A 23364-nucleotide genomic window follows, 5' to 3' on the forward strand; every position below is an offset into this window, starting at 1 on the left:
GTTGAATCCAGCCCGCGAGACAACGCTGAGGGAAGCGCAAGAGAAAAATGAGCTGCAGGTTGAAATATGTCCATTTGATGTTGCCCAAGCCAGGTGCCTCTCACAAAGACGCTGTACTTGTATTTCTCTGTCTTTCACTCTCTCTGGCTCTTTCTTCCCCCCTTCTTCTCTCACTCTCTCTCTCTTTCACTCTCTCTGTTGCTTTTTCTCTTTCTTTGTTCCTCTTTGTCTCTTTCTCTCTGTGTGTCTTTTTACTTTCTTTTGCTCTTTCTTCCTTTATTCCCTTTCTCTCTCTCTCTCGCTTTCCCCTTCTCTCTTTCTACCCTTCTGTCTTTCTCTCCTCGTTTCTCTCCTCCTCTTTCTCTCTTTCTATTTCTCTCTGGATTTCTTTCTTTCTCTCTCTTTTTTGTTTCTCACGTTCTCCCTCTCTCTTTCCTTCTCTCTCCCTTTCTCTCTTTCTTTGTCCAACACTCTCTATTTTTTTCTCCCTCTCTTTATCTTATTTCTTTCTCTTTTTTCCTTTCTCCTCAATCGACTAGTCCGGCCCCCGAGAGAATGTTTGTTCTATCGTGTGGCCCCTGAGTTAAAATGAGTTTGACACCCCTGTCTTAAGTGGACTGGGTTGGTGAGATTTCCTAGATTATTTCCTTGGAATTTTGGTGTGATATAGATGGCAGTACCTCCTCCTACATCTTGATGGAGAACAGACCAGTTTCCACAATACAAAGACATAATTTAAAAAAATGAGAAAATGTGCCACAATTAAGTGGCTAATAAGAGAGTAGATCCATAGTCATGGGTGGAAAAGGGTATGGCCGCTTCATTATTTAAGTAGATATTGTAAAGTTTTACAAGATTTGGTTTTAGAGCAAAGAGGGGAATTATAACTTGAGGGGCTGTAGTAAATTCAAAATCCCAAAGGTGAGAACAACCAGGAAAAGTATGTGTGTGTCTGGAGTCAAAGATGAGATCAAACAATGTATAACTATTCAAGTGTTCAAATTTAAATACAAAAAAACATTACTGTCGAAATACAGGGATGAAGAAAATGGGATATGAGTGAGATTGGAAATACTGCGTTTAAAACTCTGGTTAACTTTGTTGTTATTGTTGCTATTATTATATCATAACTGTTATTATAAATATTATTTTTATTGTTGTTATTATCATTGGTGCCGCAGTGATATTTGGTAACTAGTGGCATTATGACGTTGAGGGATGGGTATTACAAAGATTAGCGTATAAAATATGTGATTATTGTAATTATGATAATTATTGATATCCGACCTATGTAATAAGTACAGTGCATCCAGAAAGTATTCACAGTGTTTCACTTTTTCCACATTTTGTTATGTTACAGCCTCATTCCAAATTGTATTAATTCATTCTCTTATCTCAAAATTCTAGACAAAATACTCCATTATGACAATGTGAAAAAGTTTTTTTGTTTTTTTTACTTTTTTTGAATTTATTAAAAATGGAAAACTAAGAAATCACATTTACATAAGTATTCACAGCCTTTGCCATGAAGCTCAAAATTGAGCTCGGGTGCATCTTTTTTCCACTGATCATCCTTGAGATCTTTCTACAGCTTAATTGGAGTCCACCTGCAGTAAATTCAGTTGACTGTACATGATTTGGAAAGGCACACACCTGTCTATATAAGGTCCAACAGTTGAGTGTGCATGTCAGAGCACAAACACCAAGCATGAAGTCAAAAGAACTGTCTGTAGATCTGCGAGACAGGATTGTCTTGAGGCACAGATCTGGGGAAGGATACAGAAAAAATTTTGCTGCTTTGAAGGTCCCAATGAGCACAATGGCCTCCATTATTCGTAAATGGAAGGCATTTGGAACCACCAGGACTCTTCCTAGAGCTGGCCGGCCTTGAAAACTGAGCAATCGGGGAAGAAGGGCCTTAGTCAGGGAGGTGACCAAGAACCCGATGGTCACACTGTCAGAGCTCCAGCGTTCCTCCGTGGAGAGAGGAGAGCCTTCCAGAAGGACAACCATCTCTGCAGCAATCCACCAATCAGGCCTGTATGGTAGAGTGGCCAGACGAAAGCCACTCCTTAGTAAAAGGAACATGGAAGCCCGTCTGGAATTTGCCAAAAAGCACCTGATTGAACTCTTTGGTGTGAATGCCAGGCGCCATGTTTGGAGGAAACCAGGCACCGCTCATCACCAGGCCAATACCATCCCTACAGTGAAGCATGGTGGTGGCAGCATCATGATGTGGGGATGTTTTTCAGCAGCAGGAACTGGCAGACTAGTCAGGATAGAAGGAAAAATGAATGGAGCAATATATAGAGGTATCCTGGATGAAAACCTGCTCCAGAGCGCTCTTGACCTCAGGCTGGGGCGAAGGTTCATTTTTCAGCAAGACAACGACCCAAAGCACACAGCCAAGATATCAAAAGATTGGCTTCAGAACCACTCCGTGAATGTCCTGGAGTGGAAAAGCCAGAGTCCAGACTTGAATCCGATCGAACATCTCTGGAGAGATCTGAAAATGGCTGTGCACAAACGTCTCCCATCCAACCTGATTGAGCTTGAGACTTATTGCAAAGAAGAATGGGCAAAACTGCCTAAAGATAGGTGTGCTAAGCTTGTGGGATCATATTCAAAAAGACTTGAGGCTGTATTTGCTGCCAAAGGTGGATCAACAAAGTATTAAGCAAAGGCTGTGAATACTTATGTAAATGTGATTTCTTAGTTTTCCATTTTTAATAAATTCAAAAAAAAAAGTAAAAAAAAAAAAACTTTTTCACATTGTCATAATGGAGTATTTTGTGTAGAATTTTGAGATAAGAGATTAAATTAATACAATTTGGAATGAGGCTGTAACATAACGAAATGTGGAAAAAGTGAAGCGCTGTGAATACTTTCCGGATGCACTGTATATCCATGAGATTTAGTTATATTAGACACAAAAGGAGAAGAGGATTTGTAAAATGTATTTAATAGGGAAGATAAAGGTTTAGGGAAAATAAGCATCTGCTTCTGACTACCCCTTTTTGAACATGTTATGTAACATTATTTTCTTGTTGACTCATTGTTTTTGTCCTGTTATTATTTTAATGTTCGAAATAAAGTTTTCATTCATTCAAGATTGAAAGTAACACAGTGAAAAACAAAACTTGGAAATGAAAATTGTAATTTGAGTGCCCTCGTGTCATCCTTTTTCAACTGTTACTTCTACACTCAAGAGGTTCCTTTCTGTCAAGCAGATTTTTTAAATTCCATAAGCAAAACGAGTCCAACAGGCTTCCACTTGATGTCACCTAAGTGTCGACGTTAAACCGCTCAGTTGAATTCCTACTTGGTCGAAGGTAAGACTAACGCTCGAACATATGACCTGTAACACTCTTAAATCCCCGATCGGTGCCATAACTTTCCGAGTGGTGGTTTCAATTAAGAGAACTTCAGTCGGGAATGTTAATTACCAGCGTTTGTCCATAGAGATTAGCATGTAACTGTGTGGGTAAGGTTGTCTAAGAGACTTTTCTTTAACAAGGTGGCACATGTCACGGACATGTAATACCAACTGAGGAGAAACTTTTCTTTGTTTTTCGTGTGATTTAGCGTGGAAATAGGGAACTAACAATCTCCGTTTTGTGTTTATTTACGACTCCATCTTAAATCGGTCAGACTTGGTGGTCGTGACTCCGGAAATCCTCTTTTTTCAGAAATACCGCACATGATATATTTAAGACTGCTGTTCTCAGTTGCATCCAGCGAGATGTACTTTTCACTGAGAAGATATGGGCCCACCACTAGTAACCAGGGTAAATTCCATGGACCTGCGACCTTCATAGCCAGAGATAGATGGGGGGGTGCATTTCTCGGCAGGCAAAAATGCACCCCCTCTTAAAACAGGTTCAGGTTTCTCACACAACTGTTTGTATCATGGCAAGAGCTCAAAAGTGAAAGTAAACCTAATATATTTCACAAAAATAGTACAGTATATCGTACGAGCTACACCAGGGTTCTCCAACCTTCTTCAAGCTTCGAGCTACTTTTTGCTACTTATTAGTGCAGAGGGCACACAGTTGGATATGCATTTCCAAATTAAAAACTTGTACTAATGCTATGTTGTTACTAGTTTAATTATTAGAAGTAGAAAGAAGGGCAGACAGACAGCCAGTCAGACAGATAGAGAGAGGTGAAAGAGAAGGCTAAAAAGAAAGGGAGAAAGAAAGAGAATAAAGATGGAGAATGAATGAAAGAGAGTGAGAAAGAGGGAAAAAATAAAAAGAAAGGGAGTAAGATGAGAGAAAGAAAGAAATGGCGAAAGAAAGAACTAAAGGAAGAACCAGATACAAAGAGAGAGAGAGAGGGTGAAAGAGAAAGATCAAAAGAAAGGGAGAAAGAAAGAGAATAAAGGTAGAGGTAGATAAAAATAAAGAGAGAACGAACGAAAGAGAGAATGAACGAAAGAGGGAGAGAGAGAGTGAGAGAGAGGGGGGGGAAGAGAAAAAGAAACAGACTATGATGAGAGAAAAAGAATGAAGAGGAAAAAGAAAGGGAGAAAGAAAGGGGGAAAGAAAAAAGGGCGAAAGAAATAAAGAAAGAAGGATACAAAGAGAGAGTCAAGTCAAGTCAAGTCATTTTTATTTGTATAGCCCTAAATCACGAAGAGTCTCAAAGGGCTTCACAGATCACCACACTATATTACACAGACTATTTTTCAGCCGACGAGAAGAGTAGGTTATTCATATGCTATGGAGTAGAAGTGAGTTTTAAGTTTAGATTTAAACATTTCCACTGAGGTTGCAGATCGGATCTCAGGGGGAAGAGCATTCCACAGCACCGGTGCCCGGATGGAGAACGCTCTCGAACCAGCAGAACACTTCTTTGCTCTTGGGATCACCAGAAGACCGGCATTCTCAGATCGTAGGCTTCGGACCGGGACATATGGGGAATTCAGATCTGAAAGATAAGAGGGAGCAAGTCCATGTATGATTTTGTATAATATTAAGAGAACCTTGAAATCACATCTATGGCTAACTGGGAGCCAATGCAGGTTAGCCAAAATCGGTGTAATGTGATCGTACTTTTTTGTCCTAGTTAAAAGCCTCGCTGCGGCATTTTGTACCAGCTGAAGTGACTTGATTCTAGACTTCGGGAGACCAGAGAGTAGTGCATTACAGTAATCGAGACGGGAGGTGACAAACGCATGAATTATAATTTCCGCATCAGACTGAGACAGTATTGAACGGATTTTAGCAATGTTACGAAGATGGAAGAAAGCGGTTCTAGTAATTTTCTTTACATGCATTTCAAAGGATAGATCAGGGTCAAATATGACACCTAAATTTTTAACTGAGTCAGTCAGTGTGATGTGACATTTGTCAATGTTCACAGCAGTTTTTGAGAATATATCACGGCATTTAGATGGACCAATGACTAACATTTCGGTCTTTTCAGAGTTAAGACGCAAGAAATTGAGTGACATCCACTCTTTTATCTCAATGAGGCAGGCCTCCAAATTTCCACAGTTTAGTGTGGGAGATTCCTCCAACGGAAGATATAGTTGAGTGTCGTCTGCGTAGCAGTGGAAGCTGATATTGTACTTGCGAATAATATCACCTAATGGAAGCATGTAAATACTGAAAAGAAGGGGGCCAAGCACTGAACCCTGCGGAACACCGCAGGTAACATTAAAGGGCTCAGATGTCATTTCACCATATTTAACACAGTGCGTCCTATCTGAGAGGTAGGATCTGAACCACGAAAGGGCGGTTCCTGAGAGACCAATCCATTTTTCCAACCGTTCTAGTAGGAAATTGTGGTGCACTGTGTCAAAAGCAGCACTAAGATCCAGCAGCAGCAAAAGTGATGAAGCGCCAGAATCCATTGCCAGTAGGAGATCATTTGTTACCTTGATCAGAGCTGTCTCAGTAGAGTGGTTAGCCCTGAATCCTGATTGCATGGATTCAAAAAGGTTATTCTCGGATATGAAAACATTTAGCTGCTGTGCCACTACTTTTTCAAGTACTTTAGAGAGGAAAGGTAGGTTTGACACAGGTCTATAATTACTTAAGATTTCTGGATCAAGGTTGGGTCGTTTCAATGTGGGTTTAATAACGGCGGACTTAAAAGCTGCTGGAACTACACCTGAGGAGAGTGATATGTTTATAATATTTAGAACTGAAGGTCCAAGGACGCCAAAAAGACTTTTAATAAGTGAAGCTGGGAGCGGGTCGAACTGGCAGGTTGTCGGTTTGGCCGCATTCACCACCTGATTGAGATCATCAAGTGACAGTTCACTAAAATGGGACAATTTCCCAGGACAGCCACCCTGTCGGAGAGAGAGAGGGTGGAGGAGAAAGATAAAAAGAAAGGGAGAACAAATGTGAGAGAAAGAGAGAGAGAGAAAGAAAGGGAGAAAGATGACAGAAAGAGAATAAAAGTGTAAGAGAAAGGGAGAAAGAAAGGGGTAAAGAAAGGGAAAAAGAAAGAAAGGAAGAGAAAAAAAGAGTAAAAAAAGGACAGAAAGAAATAAAGAAAAAGAAAAAGGAAAAAAAAAATTTAAAAGAAAAAGAGGAAAAAAAAGAGAAGAAAAGTGATAAATAAAAAAATAAGGTTTATTTTACTCAGTCAACCACAAAAATAAAAACTTTTTACTACTGCGGCCACCGGGTTGGAGACCCCTGGGCTACATACACCTAGTCCAAACACAGCATTTTGATTAATATTGTGTTTGTAGGAAAATGAGTAAATAAACACTTTGCCCGTTTTTAACCTTCTCTGAGGACAAACATTTTGAGAATTTGATGCCAAGAGATGATGTCATAGATGTTGCTTTGGCTTAGATAACAACCAATCACAGTTCGTCTCCGTTTGGAAACAGAACAAGTATTGGTCATTCGCTTGAGTATGATCAATGTCATCATCCCTGGAAGAATTTCTTTCCTTGAAAAAAACCCAGCGGAATACCACCGGTCAGTGCCGTTGCATCTCCTGTAAAAGTAAATCAAAGCGAAAGTGAGCTTTCGCTAGACCGCACAGGCACACAAATTGGATCATTTCCCACGGCGCTGTTTTGGATTGATTTAGGCTTACTTTTTCCGTGGATTGTCATGCACATTGAATAATCAAACCCGTGTCCCCTGAGTTAGTTTGTATTTAAGATAAACACAGCACACGGATTTTAGGCAGTAAAATGTATCTTTTCTCATTGTATTTAAAAACTACAACTTAAATTAAAGGTGGCGTTCGTAACTTGAAAATATTCTAATTGTTGAAGACATCTTCTGGATTAAATCATCATTGCAGCTCCTTTTGTTGCATATGCAAGTACATGACTCTGTAATAAGCGCTCGAATAGACTGCTCTGTTTTCATCTTTTTGTGGGTTTGAAATGTGTTTCTTACTTTCACCATTTTCATCCGAGAATAACAGAAAATCGCAAGCAAGAATCACTTTCCTATGCCCCAACCGTGGCTGGAACCCTGAGTGTAAAAGTATAAAAAAAAACAGATAAGAACTGTGGAAAAAAATGTATAAAGGCTCTTTGAACTCAGTTAAGTGTTCCTAAAAATATACTTAATAGATAAAAAATTCCAATTTCAACCTTGTAAGGACACCTCAAACTTCGCACCCAACCTGTGCCAGTGTAAAACAAAAATAAATCTTTCTTTTACAATTGTTTCTGAACAAAAGCCATGTATCGAAGAGACAAATGCAACAATATCAACAAATGAACTTTACTTTCCATTGCAAAATATTTAGAAAATAAAGTAGGATATTACAAGCAGTACAAACAAAAAACTTCAACAATATAAAAAAAAAAATACTTCGACTGCAACAACTGTTACTGTTAATCGTAATATAACAAAGAAGCCCTTTTGGTTTGGTTGCCATAGAGACAATCCATTTACAGGTTTTTGTTCAGGAACAGTAACATGTTTACATTTTTGGTTGCAGCAACTTTTTAAAACTGTTCATGTAAATTTGACACAGAACTGGACCACTTTACCTGACAAATGTCACTTGGAATTGTCCTTTTCCGTAGTTTAAACAAAAAAGTCTACTACACATTGCGCTTCCCGTTTGCCTCAGTCATATTTAGCTTGAGAAAGGTGAGTGCGTTGATTTGGCCCTCTTTCCTGCCTGACAGGCAAGATGTAGCAGCAGGCCAGATAGGGTGAGGTACTAAAAGTGTGCCTGTCGGTTACACATACAGGCTTAAACTAAGAGCAGGAGCCTCCAACTTTATGTTACTAAACAGTTCAAAGGGAACCCAGTTGGATAAGCATGTGAGAAACAACAACTTGTTATGTTATAACTATTTTGTTACAATGTTATTACCAGGTTAACTATTGGAAGTCGGGTTAAACAGACTCAGTCAACCACTAAAAAAATAATAATTTTACTAGAAAATCACAATGACCCAGGACTGGTGAGATACAGTCAGAACGGGTCCGAGGCCACCTCAGGGGGCACCCAGTCTGGAGACCCCTGACCCAAAGAGTGGCCAAGTCAAGTCAGGTCAAGTCATGTTTATTTGTAAAGCCTTTTATCACAAAAAGTCTCAAAGGGCTGCACAGACCACCATAACATCATTCCCTGATCTGAAACCTACAACGGGGCAAGGAAAAACTCAAAAACCTCAGCTTGAGGAAATTGAAGAAGAATCGATAAGGGGTTGGAAAAATGGATTAGTTTCTCATTGCTTCAAACCTACCTCTCAGATTGGATGCATTGTGCAAGATACCTAGTAATTTGACCTCTGAGCCTTTTAGTGTTACCCGTGGCGTTCCACAGGGCTTAGTACTTGGTCCCCTCCTTTTCAGCCCTAGTTGAGAGGGCCCTAGGTGAGGGAGAAAAGGACTGCCGCTCCCCACATATTTAAGCGTCTCTTTGAGGAAATTGGCAGAGGGGTTAAGTATCTATCCCAGGTAAATAGTATCAATTTGATCCGAGTACTTGCTCAGTATAAATAATATCGATATTTGGATCCATCCACCCACTCCCAATACAGATATCCTAGGTCAGGAATGACACTTCTAACCCCATGTCGGTGAAAAGCTACAAGTGTGTCAGAAATCTCCATTTATGAATAAAACACACCAGCTTGTTATTGTTCCAAACACTAAATAGTAATATTTGTATCCGTAGCATCCAGACTGATGATGGAACCGCCTACGTATGAAGAGGCCACACTCCAACCACCGCTTCCGATTTTTCAGGTGCCCTCTGAGGCCCCACCGCCCTATGAAGACACAAGTTAGACCACAACTCATCAATCCCAAACCCTTACCATTCTTATCCTTTAAATCACTTTGCTATTACAATGAATAGACATTGCATACAAGTATTGATGGCCATGTTACAGAAAAAGTAATTAGTTACAGTATCTAGTTTCATATAAAAAGCAATGGTGTTAACCCCCTTAGATGACTGACACCAAAAGTATCCCGTTTCTCTGAAAGTAACTAGTTACAAATTACCCTATATACTCACATCTATGCCGTCCACCAAAACTGCCTAAAAATAGCCATCTAATAAAATAAATATACGAAAACATGGTCACCAACCTGTGAAGCAGTGAATCCTTCATATGGCTCAGCTTTTCAATCTTAAAAAAAGCTTGCAGACGAGTACAGTCGAGACGTTCCATATCTATTTTGTCTTTTGACTTCGAACCACCCGAAAATTTCCTTCTCCATTTCTGGGAAACTGTCAGGTTCAAAACAATGTCAGGATGAAAAAAGAGACTCTTTTTGAGTTAAAAACCAACTTATTTATGGGGCGGCAGTAGCTCAGGGGGTGGAGCGCTTGTCTTGGGGTCAAGGGATCCCAGTTCGAATCCCGGCTCGTCCGTGTTACATGTCGAAGTGTCCTTGGGTAAGACACTGAACCCCTAATACCCCCAACAAGCAGGTTAGCTCCTTACATGGCTGCAAGGCAGCTATTGGGAAATGTAAAACGCTTTGGGAAGTCATTGATTTGAAAAGCGCTATATAAATGCAGATCATTTCAATTCATTTCATAAAGATAAGCAAGCCCATTGAAAACAAGGCGGATTGCACTCTTTGATTGCCATGAAATGAGACTGAAGCGTGAGCGCCTTTCTTATCCCTGTCAAAGACCAGAAACGGACACAGGACCAAATAGCGCTTGTTTTCTCAGTTTTTATTAATAAAGAGGGAGAGCAGGGCTTGCTTCCACGATTCGATGGTTGACAAACAAGAGGAGCAGGAGATGCGGAAGTGGCACTTCCATGTCTAGCGAGAAGGGTCGAATACAGGCGGGAATTACAAGTCGTTAGCCGGGACTGGAGAGCAGGGGCGGTGTCAAGTTCGGAAACGAGGTCGGGTACAGGAGGCGGGCTGGTAACGGGGCAAAACAGATCGGATAATAGGCAGGCAGAACGGGGCAGTGTCAGGTCCGGAAACAGGATAGCGACGAGGAAAGGCAGAGAGTCTGACGTGGGAGCTTACTTAGCTGGGGGCAACGGTTCGCATAACGATCTGACAAGGATCTCTTGGAAGTCGGGGGTTTAAAAGGAGCATATCAGCCAATCAGCTGTCCGGGCTGTTGCCGCCAATCAAGCAGTCGCAGGTGCTCTGAATCGGCAATCATGACAATACCGATTCTGATTGGGGGATAGAATAAACCACGTGCACGTAAGAGTATTCTAATTGGACGATTTCTTTGGTGTGATATACACTGCTGGCCACTAAAGGGCACTCTAACCTAACAATAACATGGAAAGAAGAGAGTATACTCTTCCACTAGGGGGCAAGCTAACATAACAATATACTTAAAGGCTGTACCTTTTTTAGCAGATTCCTTTACCAGGAGCAGAATGATTCATGTGATACACCACAGTAGTTAATTCTTTTTATAACAAATAGGAGTCACCTGAGAAACTTGCCTTTGGCCTTCAACTTGTAACTTTATATTATTATATTTATAGATTATATTTTGGGTATAAGAGTATGGAATATAGTATAAAAGGCACATTTAAACCCTAATTTTCAAAATAAAGAGACTAATGTTTTGTCTTTTTTTGTTAAAAAAAATCTCTTTTCCACATAACATCTATTCTCATGTTTGCCCTATTGATTATGTTGTTATTGTATAAGCCTTGCCCCCGCCCTGTGCGTGGCCTATAATTTGCTATGGGAGACACAAAAACATACGCGTATATAAACTGACACCCTGATTTCAGCATTTTATTTTATAGTTCTAAACATTGCTCAGATTTAAGTATATATAAGGGTTGTCAAACTCATTTTAACTTGGTGGCCACATGATAGAACATTCTCTCAGGGGCGGGACTAGTAGATTAGAGAGAAGGAAAAAAGAGAGAAAGAAACAAGGGAAAGAGAGGGAGAGATAAGTAGAGAGGGAGGGACAACGAAAGAAAGAAAAGAAGAAAAGAGAGAGAGACAGAGAGAGAGAGAGGAGAAAAGACAGAGTGTGAGAAACAAAAAAGATAAAAGAGAAATAGTGAGCGAGAGGGGAAAAGAAAGAAAAAGAACAAAATCTAAAGAGAAATAGAAAGAGACAAAGAGAAAAGAAGATAAAAAAGAAGGAGAGAAAAGAGAAGGGGAGAATGAGAGAAAGGGAAAGCAAGAGAGCAAAAGAACGTAAAAAGACACAGAGAGAAAGAGGGGGCGGGGGGACAAAGAAAGAGAAAAAGAGAGAGTGAAAGACAAAGCTACAGAGTGACAGAAAAGGGAGGAAGAGAGAGAGTGAGTGATAGAGAGAGAAATAAATACAAGTACAGCGTTTGTGAGAGGCACCTGCATTGTCTCACAGGCCGGATTCAATCCTTTAGCGGGCCTGATCCGGCTCACGCGCCGCCTGTTTGACACCCCTGGTATATATGGTAGGGAGAATATCAAAATATCAGTAGGGCAAAGTTATGTGTACTCGTATTCTCTGTATTCACTTGTATTTTGCAGGGAGATATAAACAGGCACACCTTCCTTGAGTAGCATTGTGTTGCTGGTGGATTGAGGATCGAAAGAAACGGCAGAAGACATCATATATTTACTTCTACTTTTAAAACTTAGTGGAGCAAAGCAGTGTGTTGAGTTACAAACTGTTCTTAATAACTTGTAACAGTGCTCGTTCCTTTAAAATGCGTTACTCCCAACCAGTGTTCCCTCTAAGCTGCGCGGGTGCGCAATTGCGCACTGCGCGCACGAGAAAATCTATCCAGCGCACAAAAATGAGGGCTCAAAATGACTAATTAAGAAGCGACTTAAGTCAAAGTTACAGAACATAAAGGTAAAAATACACGGGTTCCCCTGACGTTGTGTCCTAAATGCGGTATTTTGAAGTCAATGTCAAACGAAGTTGAAAAGTAACGTCAGTAGAGTTTGTCGATAACCGGCTCCTTCGGCTCGGCTCACTAAAAGGAACCGGGTCTTTCGGGTCCTAAACGGCTCTTCAGGTTGTTTTTGTTTGTTTAATCCCAACATGACCAAATATTATGTAAAATTATGCACAAAATGACTCAAAGGAAGGGGGAATAGAACAAAAAAGAAAAAAATACCACAATGAAAAAGTAGTGAAAAGCTGAGAAAAAAAGAAGGAAAAATTTAGAAAAAAGCCAGAAAAAAAGACATTTAGGAAAAAAAGTAAATAGGGAGCAAAAAGAAAAGAGGAACAGCTCGGAAAAAATAAACACAATGAGACTTTTTTTAAAGGAATTTAAAAAAAAAGTAGAAAAAAAACACGGAAAAAATAAGAAAATGTTTGTGTTGCATTCAAATAATTTCCAATTATATCAAGTGAATCTTGTTGCCAACATTGTACTTCCACTAAAAATGTGGTTAAGTACAGTTCTGTATCTTACAACCGACTAAATAAGCCCCCAAAAATGTTAATATTATGCGACAAAATATGTCAGGAAATAAAAAGAAATGGAAATCTCGTAAAAGAATTGGAAGAACAAATGACGTTTGTAGGCCGTACAACCTTTGCAATAGTACATGAGTCAATTCATTCAAAAGAGAAAAATAATTTTGCATAGCCGGAAACTCAGCAAAATGTAACTTGATGTCAAGTTTTGGACATGTTTGATAATGACTTAGTTGCCACACTTGAAATTGCCGTTGCTCACTGTTGTTTCAAGCGTTGCTCACCGACTTTGTGTGAATGCTCAGACCCGTGGAAAATTACAGGGAACATTCCTCCCAACACTATATCCAATTTAATTGATCACATTTGCTTCTTATATGTAGTTAGCCATGTGTGACTACTCAATCCATGTATCGACCCTAAACCGATCCCAGTTAGAGAAAAAAAAAAATCGATTTAAAATCGTAATTCTGAAATGTGTCGTAAATATGACGAGTCTGTTTTGCAGCAAACGGCCAAACCGATACAGGTGGTCCCTCACGGACGAGCACCCACGGATCTCAAGTCATTGTACATCAGTCATCGGTCGGTAAGTGGAATCCGATCTGTGGGACACTTGTTTCCGCGTGATGTCATCCGCAATGTCATGGGGATAGAGTGGTACCTCTACATACGAGCTGAATTGGTTCCAGGACCGTACTCGTAGCTCAAATTGCTAAAGCAAGGCATCTCCCTGATCACTAAAAACACATTCAAATAGCAATTAAACACAGAAAAAATTACAATAAGAAAATATTATTGTAATAAAATGTGAATTCATTATGAGTCGCTGTAATGAAGGGGTGCGTGAGATGCGAAGTTGATAAGTGAAAACGTTTTGTACACTTAAAATTACAGTTACTGCATACCTGTCAACCTGTACGTTTTTGCCGTAAAAAGTGCATTTATTATGCATGTTAAGACGAAGAAGAAAATCTGTACGGAAAAATGCAAATTTGTCAATTGTGGAAACCATCCGGTATACACAGACTATCACGAAACAGCAAATCAATCAAGTCTAACGAGTTCGAGTTGTGTAGTGAACGGTAGTCCGTCTCTTTTTAGAGAACCGGCTTTTTCGGCTCAACTCATTAAAGAGAGCCGGCTCACTTACTTTGATGCATTATATTACGAATTATTATGTTGTATAAAGAAGTTAAAAAAAGGAAGCATAAAAGGAGAAAATGAAAAAAAGCAGGTTTGCGGTTATCCTTTTAATCAGTATATTACCAACAATAATTGAATGCACAACACATGTACAATATTTTATATATATTTATATTTTGTTTTTTTCCTGTTTGAGTTTTCATTCATCACTTTTCCTGCCCTTATAGCTGGACCCTCAACGCTATCACTTTCACCAAAAAAAAAAATTATATATATATATACATATATATATATATATATATATATGTATATATATAATATTTATATAGGCTAATACAGGTATATAATATAAATATATATATATATATATCTCATCAGCTGCACCGCTTATCCTCAGTAGGGTCGTGGGGATGCTGGAGCCCATCCCAGCAAACATCGGGCAAGGGACACCCTGGACTGGTTGCCAGCCAATCGCAGGGCACCTGGGGACAGACAACTCACTCGCTCAGTCACACCTAGGGACAATTCGGACCGGCCAATTCACCTGAAATGCATGTTTTTGGAATGTGGGAGGAAACCCGTGTGCCCGGAGGAAACCCACGCAAGCACGGGGAGAACATACAAACTCCGCACAGTAAGGCTGGGAGCTGGATTTGAACCCACTCAGGAGGTTCCCACACGCACACGCGCTAACCACTGCGCCGCCGTGCTGCCCTACATATATATATATATATATATATATATATATATATAAATAAATAAAATAAATAAAACTTTGATTTGTTTCTTCCTCCCCTTCAAAATGTTACGGAAATGGGTAAGATAAATGTCATTAAAATGAGCTGGTGGACGACCAGTTGCCACTTTTTAAGCGGTGCAGATAATGGATGGATGGATGGATATATATCTCATCATCTCATCTCATCAGCTGCACCGCTTATCCTCAGTAGGGTCGCGGGGGTGCTGGAGCCCATCCCAGCAATCATCGGGCAGCGGGCAGGGGACACCCTGAACTGGTTGCCAGCCAATCGCAGGGCACACAGGGACAGACAACTCACTCGTTCAGTCACACCTAGGGACAATTTGGACCGGCCAATCCACCTGAAATGCATGTCTTTGGATTGTGGGAGGAAACCGGAGTACCCGGAGAAAACCCACGCAAGCACGGGGAGAACATACAAACTCCGCACAGTAAGGCCGGGTGCTGGATTTGAACCCACGCAGGAGGTTCCCACGACTTGAACTGTGCCGCACATGCGCTAACCACTGCGCCGCCGTGCCGCCCCATGGATATATATATATATATATATATATATATATATATCCATCCATCCATTACTGAAGTTCTGTAGTTTTTTTTGTAGTGTTGCTGTAGTTTTATTTTCATACTATTTTTGTAGTATTTATGAGGTATTTATTGATCAAGCGTGTGGATTATCACGAACCAGAGCAGGAAACAGGAATGTGAACCCAATTGTGTAACGTTACTCACAATTTATTGAGGGGAGGAGGAATGCGCGCACACTCGATCCGGGGATCGATGGTCGCGGAAGTGGATTGAAACTCTGGAGTGGTCAAAATCCAACAGATCGGGCCAAAAATAAAACCGGATCAAAACACAGGCAAATTCACAGGTCTTGGCATATCGCACAGTCTAGCAGGAGTTACTCAGACGCTCTGACAACAGGCAACTCGCAGGACCATATTTAAGTAGTCCGTTGCAATCTGTCAACGCGTTTCAGCTGTTGTCAGTGGGCTGGGCCAATTGGGCGCAGTGGCAACCGTGACAGAATCTGGCGCCACACGGCGGGGACCAATTGGGTGCCATGGCAACCATGACAATGGATAAGAGTACTCGTTTGGTTTGGACAAATGGAGAGGATGGATGAGGAGCGAATATTGAAGAGGATCTACAGAGCAGAAGTCAATGGAAGGAGACCAAGAAGAAGGCCGCGATTGACGTGGATGGACGGCCTTATGAGTACACTGCAGGAAAGAGGTCTAAATGTAGTGGAAGCTAGAGCTCTTGTTGGGGGTAGAAATGAAAGGATAGTGGGATGTTTGGACGCGTCTAAGGGATGGGCAGGGCACCCATATGATGCGGCAGGGGTAAACCAGTGAATGCTGTTGGGCCCTGCTGTTGAACAGAAGAGTGTGTTGTGTCACCCTGAACCGAGTGACATGGCTGCTTTCTTGTATCCCGTTTCACCTGGAGGGACGAAATTATGACCGACTTGGGTGCCGAAGGGCTTAACTTGTTTGGGTGTTTGAGCATTTGGGTTGGCCATGGTCCAAAAATGTTTTTTTGCCTTTTTTATTTTCTTTGTTATTGTTTGTGTTTGTCTTACTGTCGGTCACCCCTCTTGAGGGATATGGTAGATAGATAGATGAAATATTTTTATGTGGTATTTCCATAATAGTATTTTTTAGTATTCCTGTAGTACTTTTGTTGTATTTTGAAAGTAGATTTCGTTGTATTTTAATGTATTTTTGTAGTATTACTGTATTATCTTTCTAGTATTTTTGTACCATCTCTGTTGTAGTTTGTAGTATTTCTAAATAAGAAGGTTTGTTGTATATATATAATATTTCTGTAGTATTTTTGTAGTAACATTTTACTGTAGTTTTATTTTTGTAGTATTTTTGTGATATTTCCATTGGAGACTATTTGTAGTATCGCTATATGCGTAATTTGCAGTATGTCTGTTGTAAGCCTGTTGTAAATCACATTCTCCCATGAAGCACTGAGGGGAAAGACGAATGTATTGGCAGCCGTTTATGTCAAAAAAGAATCTCATTTCTATCGAAAAATTTGATGGAAAAAAAGAAAATTACTAAATGCTCCGTCTAGCCGCTGGAGGGCAGTAAAGGTGTAAAAGAGTTGACCTCCAGCAAAGCTTCTATCCACGTTTGGGACTACTTTGTGAACAGGTTTTCTCTGTGATGAACAATATTAAAAAAGCAAAGACTTAAATTGCATTGTAAAATATGCCGCTAGTCGGGATTTGACACCTTATTTTGATACATTTGTAACGACAAAAAGATGCCAAGTTTCAAGAGAAAGCAGCAGGAAGTACAGGAGTGCAATGAGTGAGAGAGGAAGAAAACTTTGTGATGACACATTTATTTGCACACTGATTTCTTATTACAGACACTGCCCGACTTACGAACGATCGTTCGTAAGTTACTTCAGTGCTATATTTTGTATGTTTAGGGTTTATATAAGTGTGTTTGAGGCTTGTATCAGGAAACCTGTATGGTTTTGTACTAAAAAAATAAACATTTCATAAAATAATATGCTCTATAAACATAAAGTTAAGTGTAACTTACTTTTGGAAAATGTGCTTCGAGAGGTCCTCCTACGTGGTAAAAAGTGTCCGGAAAAAAAAGTGTTCCAACTATTTTCCCATCCACATCAATCTTTCTTATTCCACTTTCATTTCAAAAGAAACGGCTCACATTTTCTTTACACTTTACACCAGGGGTCGGGAACCTATGGCTCGCGAGCCATATATGGCTCTTTCTATGAGTACCTATGGCTCAGAGACCAATTTGATTGCATGCAAAATTTCTCCATCTTGTTCAAAATCGAGATTGTCTATCCTATTCAGGTACACGTAAAGCCAAACCAAAGCTAAATGTAAAGGAAACACTTCGCAGTATATATAGGGCACGTTTTTCACTACAATTTACAGTCAAGGTGTCACACAAAAAAAGGGGGAAAAAAACTCGTTTTGGCTGTACAAAGCTAAAGAATCCTTTATTTAAAAGTTCACTATATAATCTGTGTTCAGTGTTCAGATGCTTTATGATGAATCCACAGAACTGTAAATACGCCAAAACACCGGAAGAGAACTTAGTCATTTGATTGGGTGAGTGGGAGGGTTGGGTGGAGCTATGCAAAAAGTGCAAGCACTCCCTCCCATCTCTCGCCAAAGGTAAGCATATAAGGCTCCCTATTCTCAGAATGTTGTGACGTTTTTACAAAATAAATGCTTGCATCTGGTTTTGAAACCAATATGTATGAAAAAAAAGGGTCAAAAGGAGTTTAACCGATCTTGAGTAATTGCAAGAAAGAGACAAGTTTAAAGTGGTCTGTTTGTTGAATTTGGGACAGGGGCTCTGGCATCATTCTCTTTTCATAATTTTTATCAAATCATCAAAAATAAATGTGCTGAAGACTAAGCTTGTGTCTGGGGCGCGGGTTTAGCAATTTAGTAAATTTGTCTAACAATAATATATGGTGTGGCTCTTTCCCAAAATAAAATTAATATTTTTTGCTTTTATGGCTCTTTGAGTCAAAAAGGTTCCCGACCCCTGCTTTACACCAACCATGTTGAATGGATGCATGAGATATTAAACAATAAAAATGTCAAAATTCTTAGCACGCTAGAGATTCAGTACATGTAGCACTGTATGTTTACTTACGAACTAGAAAGAGGAAGCAGATTTTTATTTTTTTTTTTACTTTCGGGTGGATTCTGGGTGACCTCTCAAAGCGCCACCACACGCCGGTAGCGGTGGAAAGATGGACTACAGTAATCCTGTAGTCCTGTACTCGGAAAAAGGTGCATATAATATAAAATCTAACTTACCAATGTCAGGATATTTTTCGACATCCCGAAAAAAATGTTCATAACTACCGTTTTATGTAAGTCAGATGGTCATAAGTAGGGGAGCGTCTGTAAGGGCAATGTTGTGCAGTATTTTCTTAGCTTCAGTAGACCGAGCCTGGTAGTATCCGATGTTACTGCTCGTTCACTACTAAAACATTTATCTTCTATTTTTTTCAATCAAATTCAAAGCACTATGACAATCGAGGCTAGTTTATTTTTATTCATAGCCCCCATTTGAGTTTGTTTAGTGTTATGAGTCTGTTCAGATGTAAACCTGCTTTATTCAACGGTTCTAATAAACAATATGTTGACACTTTAAATGGCGAACATTCAAATGTTTTTTTTCCATTGTTCAGGAACATAAGTGTTGTGCTTAGCATTTGTATGGTAAACTACAATTGTAGGCTCAATGATAAAGCATAGTACTGGCAAAAAAAGCAAAATATTTAGCGTTGACATTTTTTTACTGACCTGGATAAAGTCTGGATTTGGCCTTGAGCCAAACAGAGATTGCCTGTTTTAGAGCCAACAAATCTATTATCACAAATTCAACTTTTGAGTAACACGTGCCAGTGAAGTGAGGTTGTGGGTGTTTTGCAGTGACTGTCCAGCCAAGTTCTGGTCGCGTCCTGGAGGCACCTGCCACAACGACCATCCAGACAACAACGCCAAGTGCGGGTAGGAAAATCTCTTTTTTATATATATATGTATATATATATATATATATATATATATATATATATAGCACTAACTGTATATTCTGGACTAAGAGCGCACCTGATTATAAGCCGCACCCAGTACATTTCTAAAGGAAAAAACATTTTTGAACAAACATAAGCCGCACCAGACTATAAGCCGCATGTGTCCACATTGAAAAATGAGGTATTTCCAAAGTACACAGAAACAGTTTTAACAATATACGGTACCTTAACCCCTTAGCTTTCCGACGGCCCAGACTTTTAATAAACAGATACAGTGTCTGTACGATGACACCAGTCTTTGAAATACATCATGTCACATATCATTGGAAAGCCTAAAATCTTGGGATTCAAGATTTGATGACCATTTAAGAATATACTAATCAGATACCAGAAAACTATAAAGCTGGCATAACTCACCATTACGTCCCCTGGCCGTCTTTAACTTCTCTGAATTTAAGCAAAAATAGCTTTGATGCATCAAGGACAATCCATAGAACCCAACCGTGTAAAAAAACACGATAATGCCAACAGATGTATAGAAGTCTGCCTAAAACATTTCTGCTTCGTTGGAATCCATTCTTTTCCCCACATGAATTTTTGTTTACGAATTAATAGACTTGTAAAATGATTCCCCAAATGGTATTTTGCGCTTCCCTTTCGATTGACACCTTTTCTACAAAGTTGCATTAAACTTGCGTCTTCCTCGACACATATATTCCGCGTGTCTCACTCTTACCTTTACTGTTCGTGGCGCCCCTAGTGGCCGTTAGAATAAATGCATAAATTAGCCGCATCATTGCAAACGGTGCAGGGTTAAAAGCGGGTGACAAAAGTCGCTGCTTATAGTCCAAAATTTACGGTAATTTCATAACAAAGTAACAGGGTAATATTTGATGCGGAGTTTGTGTGAGTGACGAGCGTGTACTACGGCTGCAAGAAATGACTATTTTCTGACAAGCCACAAACTGTTGAAATGATTACCGTAAAATACGGACTGTAGAGCGCACCTGATTATAGCCTGCACCCACCATTTTCTAAGTGATTTTCCACTTTTGTACTTACACAAGCCGCACCTGTGTATAAGCCGCATGCGCCCGCATTAAAACTTGTGACACGATCACAAGTTTAACCCAGACGAGGATGTAAGTTCCACAATTGTGATTTTGTAGATTTTTATTGTTCTATATTCTTTATCAATTGTCCATTATCCGTCAAATGAAAATACACTACAAAGCCAATAAGCCGAGACACTTGCTCCCAGGCAAGAGGCTGAGTCAAGGTCCTATCCTCCTAGCGACACAATCCAAAAGTCACTAGTACACAATCTTAGTACCACAGTCGGCATCATGAATGGAAAATGATACCCGAAATTAACGTATGATGCAGACTTGTAAAGTCCGGGTCCCGTTGAAAGTAATCCAAGGAAAAAAATGTATATTTCCAAAGTTGAGGGTGGGAAAAATATATATATACAATATTATCCGCTGCGACAACAGACAGATCTACCCGTAACTCAGCATTACCCCACTTCCCATCAGCCAGCGTTTGCTCCGCCTCTTTTTGATTCGCCCGTGGAACACATAACAGAATAAATCTCTAAAATAAATACATTACAAAAATATACAGTTGCAAATACATATTATGCATGGTTACACATATTTACGAAGAAAGTCCTCAAAGCTTTAATGATAATAATATGACTTTCATCCCAAACCGTGCCTTTAAAGGTACCAACACGCTAGTAAGATCACGCTCGCAATGCATCAAACGTGCCTGTCAAAAAAAAAGCATCCCGTAATTGTGAAATTCACGGTAGATCGTCCTCAACTTCCTCCTTTTAACTATTGCCATCAAGGGCGTCTTTCTCATTATCGGAACGTACCTTTACTTAACAGACAATGTATGCATAAACTTAGAGGTTGCAGTCTTTCTTGGCGCACATATTCTACTGGTCTTAATCTGACCTTTTATACTCCAGCGCCGCTGGTGGCTGTTAGAAAAATTACATAAATTGGCCGCTTCACTGAATAAGCCGCAGGGCTGAACATTTGGGAAAAAAGTAGCGGCTTATAGTCCGGAATTTACAGTAGTCGAATAAGCGGCTAGTTTTGATTTTTTTTTTTTTTTTTTCGAAAATTCGGAATGAAGTTAATTTAATCATGTGGAAAATGTTAATAAACACGGGTAAAAGGGTTTCAATGAAGACTGAGTCCACTTAGACACAGTGCTCAGTCAGTAGAGACATACTGTAAATCTAGAAAAAAACCTCTGTCCATTTTTGGGGTCAAGAAAATAAATGCTAAATTTAAATCAGGTTAACATATTTTTAATCCCTGTAGACCAGGGGACTCCATTTTCAAGCTGAGAGCACCTAATTTGATTGGCATTTCTAAAATAACATATCTTGACCTACTTACTTGTCGATACTATGTTATTAACAGGTTACCCGTAATTATTGGATGTAGAAAGTTGAAAGAAAGAAAGAGAAAGGGCAAGAAAAAGAGAGAGAGAGAAAGAGAGAAAGACTCAGAGTAAGAAAAATAAAAAAGAGCAAAGAGGGACAGAAAAAGAGAAAACGGAGAATGAGAGAAACAGAGAGAGAGAGAGAGAAAGACAGGAAGAAAGATGGATAGAGAAAGAAAGAAAGAGAAAAACAAAAACAAGAGATAAAGAAAGCAAGAAAAAAAGAAAGTGAGAAAGAGTGAGAAAAAGAGAGAAATAGAGGAAGAGACAGTAAGAAAAATGAGAGAAAGAAAGGGAGAGAGAAAGAGAGGCAGGGAAAATGCAGGAAAGAGCAAAACAAATACATAGGAAGAGAGAAGATAAAAGCTAAAAAGCAAAAAAAAGGCGAGAAAAAAATAAAGCAAAAAATAAACACAAAACGTTAGCGGGGTAGGAGGTATGGGTAAATTAACTTAGTTGACCACTAAAAAAAATTATTTCCCTAGAAAATGACAATGACCCAGCACTGGTGAGCTATTTCCTACACAGGTCCACAGGCACCTAAGCTGACCTCATGGGGGGACCCTGGAGCCCGTGGGCACCACGTTGAAGACCCTTGCTGTAGACCGAAAACAGGCTAATCTGTGTAGTATAATAGTCAATAAAACAAATATTACATGCATTTTGACATTCAATAGTCTAATACAAACAACTATTCTCAATAGTTTAAAATATACAGTTTTAACAACTTGCTTGTTGTTTTTAGCATTTTAATGTTTGTTTTAATGTTTGTTTTTGGGACTGCATGCCTTTAGTTTTAAATAAGTTTCTGGCATATCACTCATGCACTTTCTGATAGCAAAATATAAGTGTGTAAAATGTTCAATGCATGTCCTCTAAACCGTATTAGCTTGAACGTAACTTGAATCTTACCGAGGCGAGTCAGACTCCGTTTCGTTCAACTGTCCCACGCGCTTTCGAATGTTTGTCACCAAACTACTGCCAGAATGCGCAAGGTCTGCTTTACAAACTAGTAGTCTTTTATCGGCCGTATCCAAAATAAGCTTTAGAAGTACAAGCTACGTATACTTGATGCTAACACGGCCATTTCTCTATGTTTATGCCACCACCTACAGACAGAGACGATATTATTTATGTAGAGATGCTTCACTTGGAAAAAACGTGTCTAGCGACAATGGCCGACAATGGAATTAACTGTCGACTATTTCTATTATTGTCAACGTCGACTAGTTGTTGCAGCCCTAGCGTGTTCCGGCATTTAAGATCAATGTACCCACTCAATAATATGTTTTCAATAATATTTCTGAAGAATAATTGTCAATGTCTTAATCCTCAAAGTGGTGCACACTATGTGAATGGCTGTTTTGCAGTCACTACCCAACCGGATCCATTTCCCGTCTTGAGGACGCCCACCGGGATTACCACACAGACGTCACAGGTCTTTGTTCATCAATCCATCGAAGGTAGGCAACCTTTAACCTGTCTTGACCCGAGTGCAAATTTTCGGAGCTGTGAAAATATTTTTTTGTTATGTATGTGGAGCTAGTCCTTAAAGTGACCAACAAAGACAGGAAATTGAATAGAGAACCCAATCGCGTAACGTACTCACA

At 39.6% G+C, this 23364-nt stretch overlaps 1 protein-coding gene across 1 annotated transcript in view; it reads left to right on the forward strand.

The window, feature by feature from the left end:
- The first annotated feature begins 3322 nt into the window (after positions 1-3322).
- Positions 3323-23364, forward strand: part of LOC148361444 (uncharacterized) — a 37546-nt gene continuing 17504 nt past the window's right edge. The window contains exons 1-5 of the mRNA XM_088342890.1: positions 3323-3332; positions 9127-9234; positions 13337-13417; positions 19191-19268; positions 23125-23217. Of these exons, the coding sequence (XP_088199016.1) occupies positions 9138-9234; positions 13337-13417; positions 19191-19268; positions 23125-23217 (349 nt within the window). The 5' untranslated portion in view covers positions 3323-3332; positions 9127-9137. The remainder of the gene's footprint in view (positions 3333-9126; positions 9235-13336; positions 13418-19190; positions 19269-23124; positions 23218-23364) is intronic.

The sequence above is a fragment of the Urocampus carinirostris genome, chromosome 8 (assembly GCF_059441175.1).
Source record: "Urocampus carinirostris isolate Australia breed hairy pipefish chromosome 8, RoL_Ucar_1.0, whole genome shotgun sequence".
Lineage (NCBI taxonomy): Eukaryota > Metazoa > Chordata > Actinopteri > Syngnathiformes > Syngnathidae > Urocampus > Urocampus carinirostris.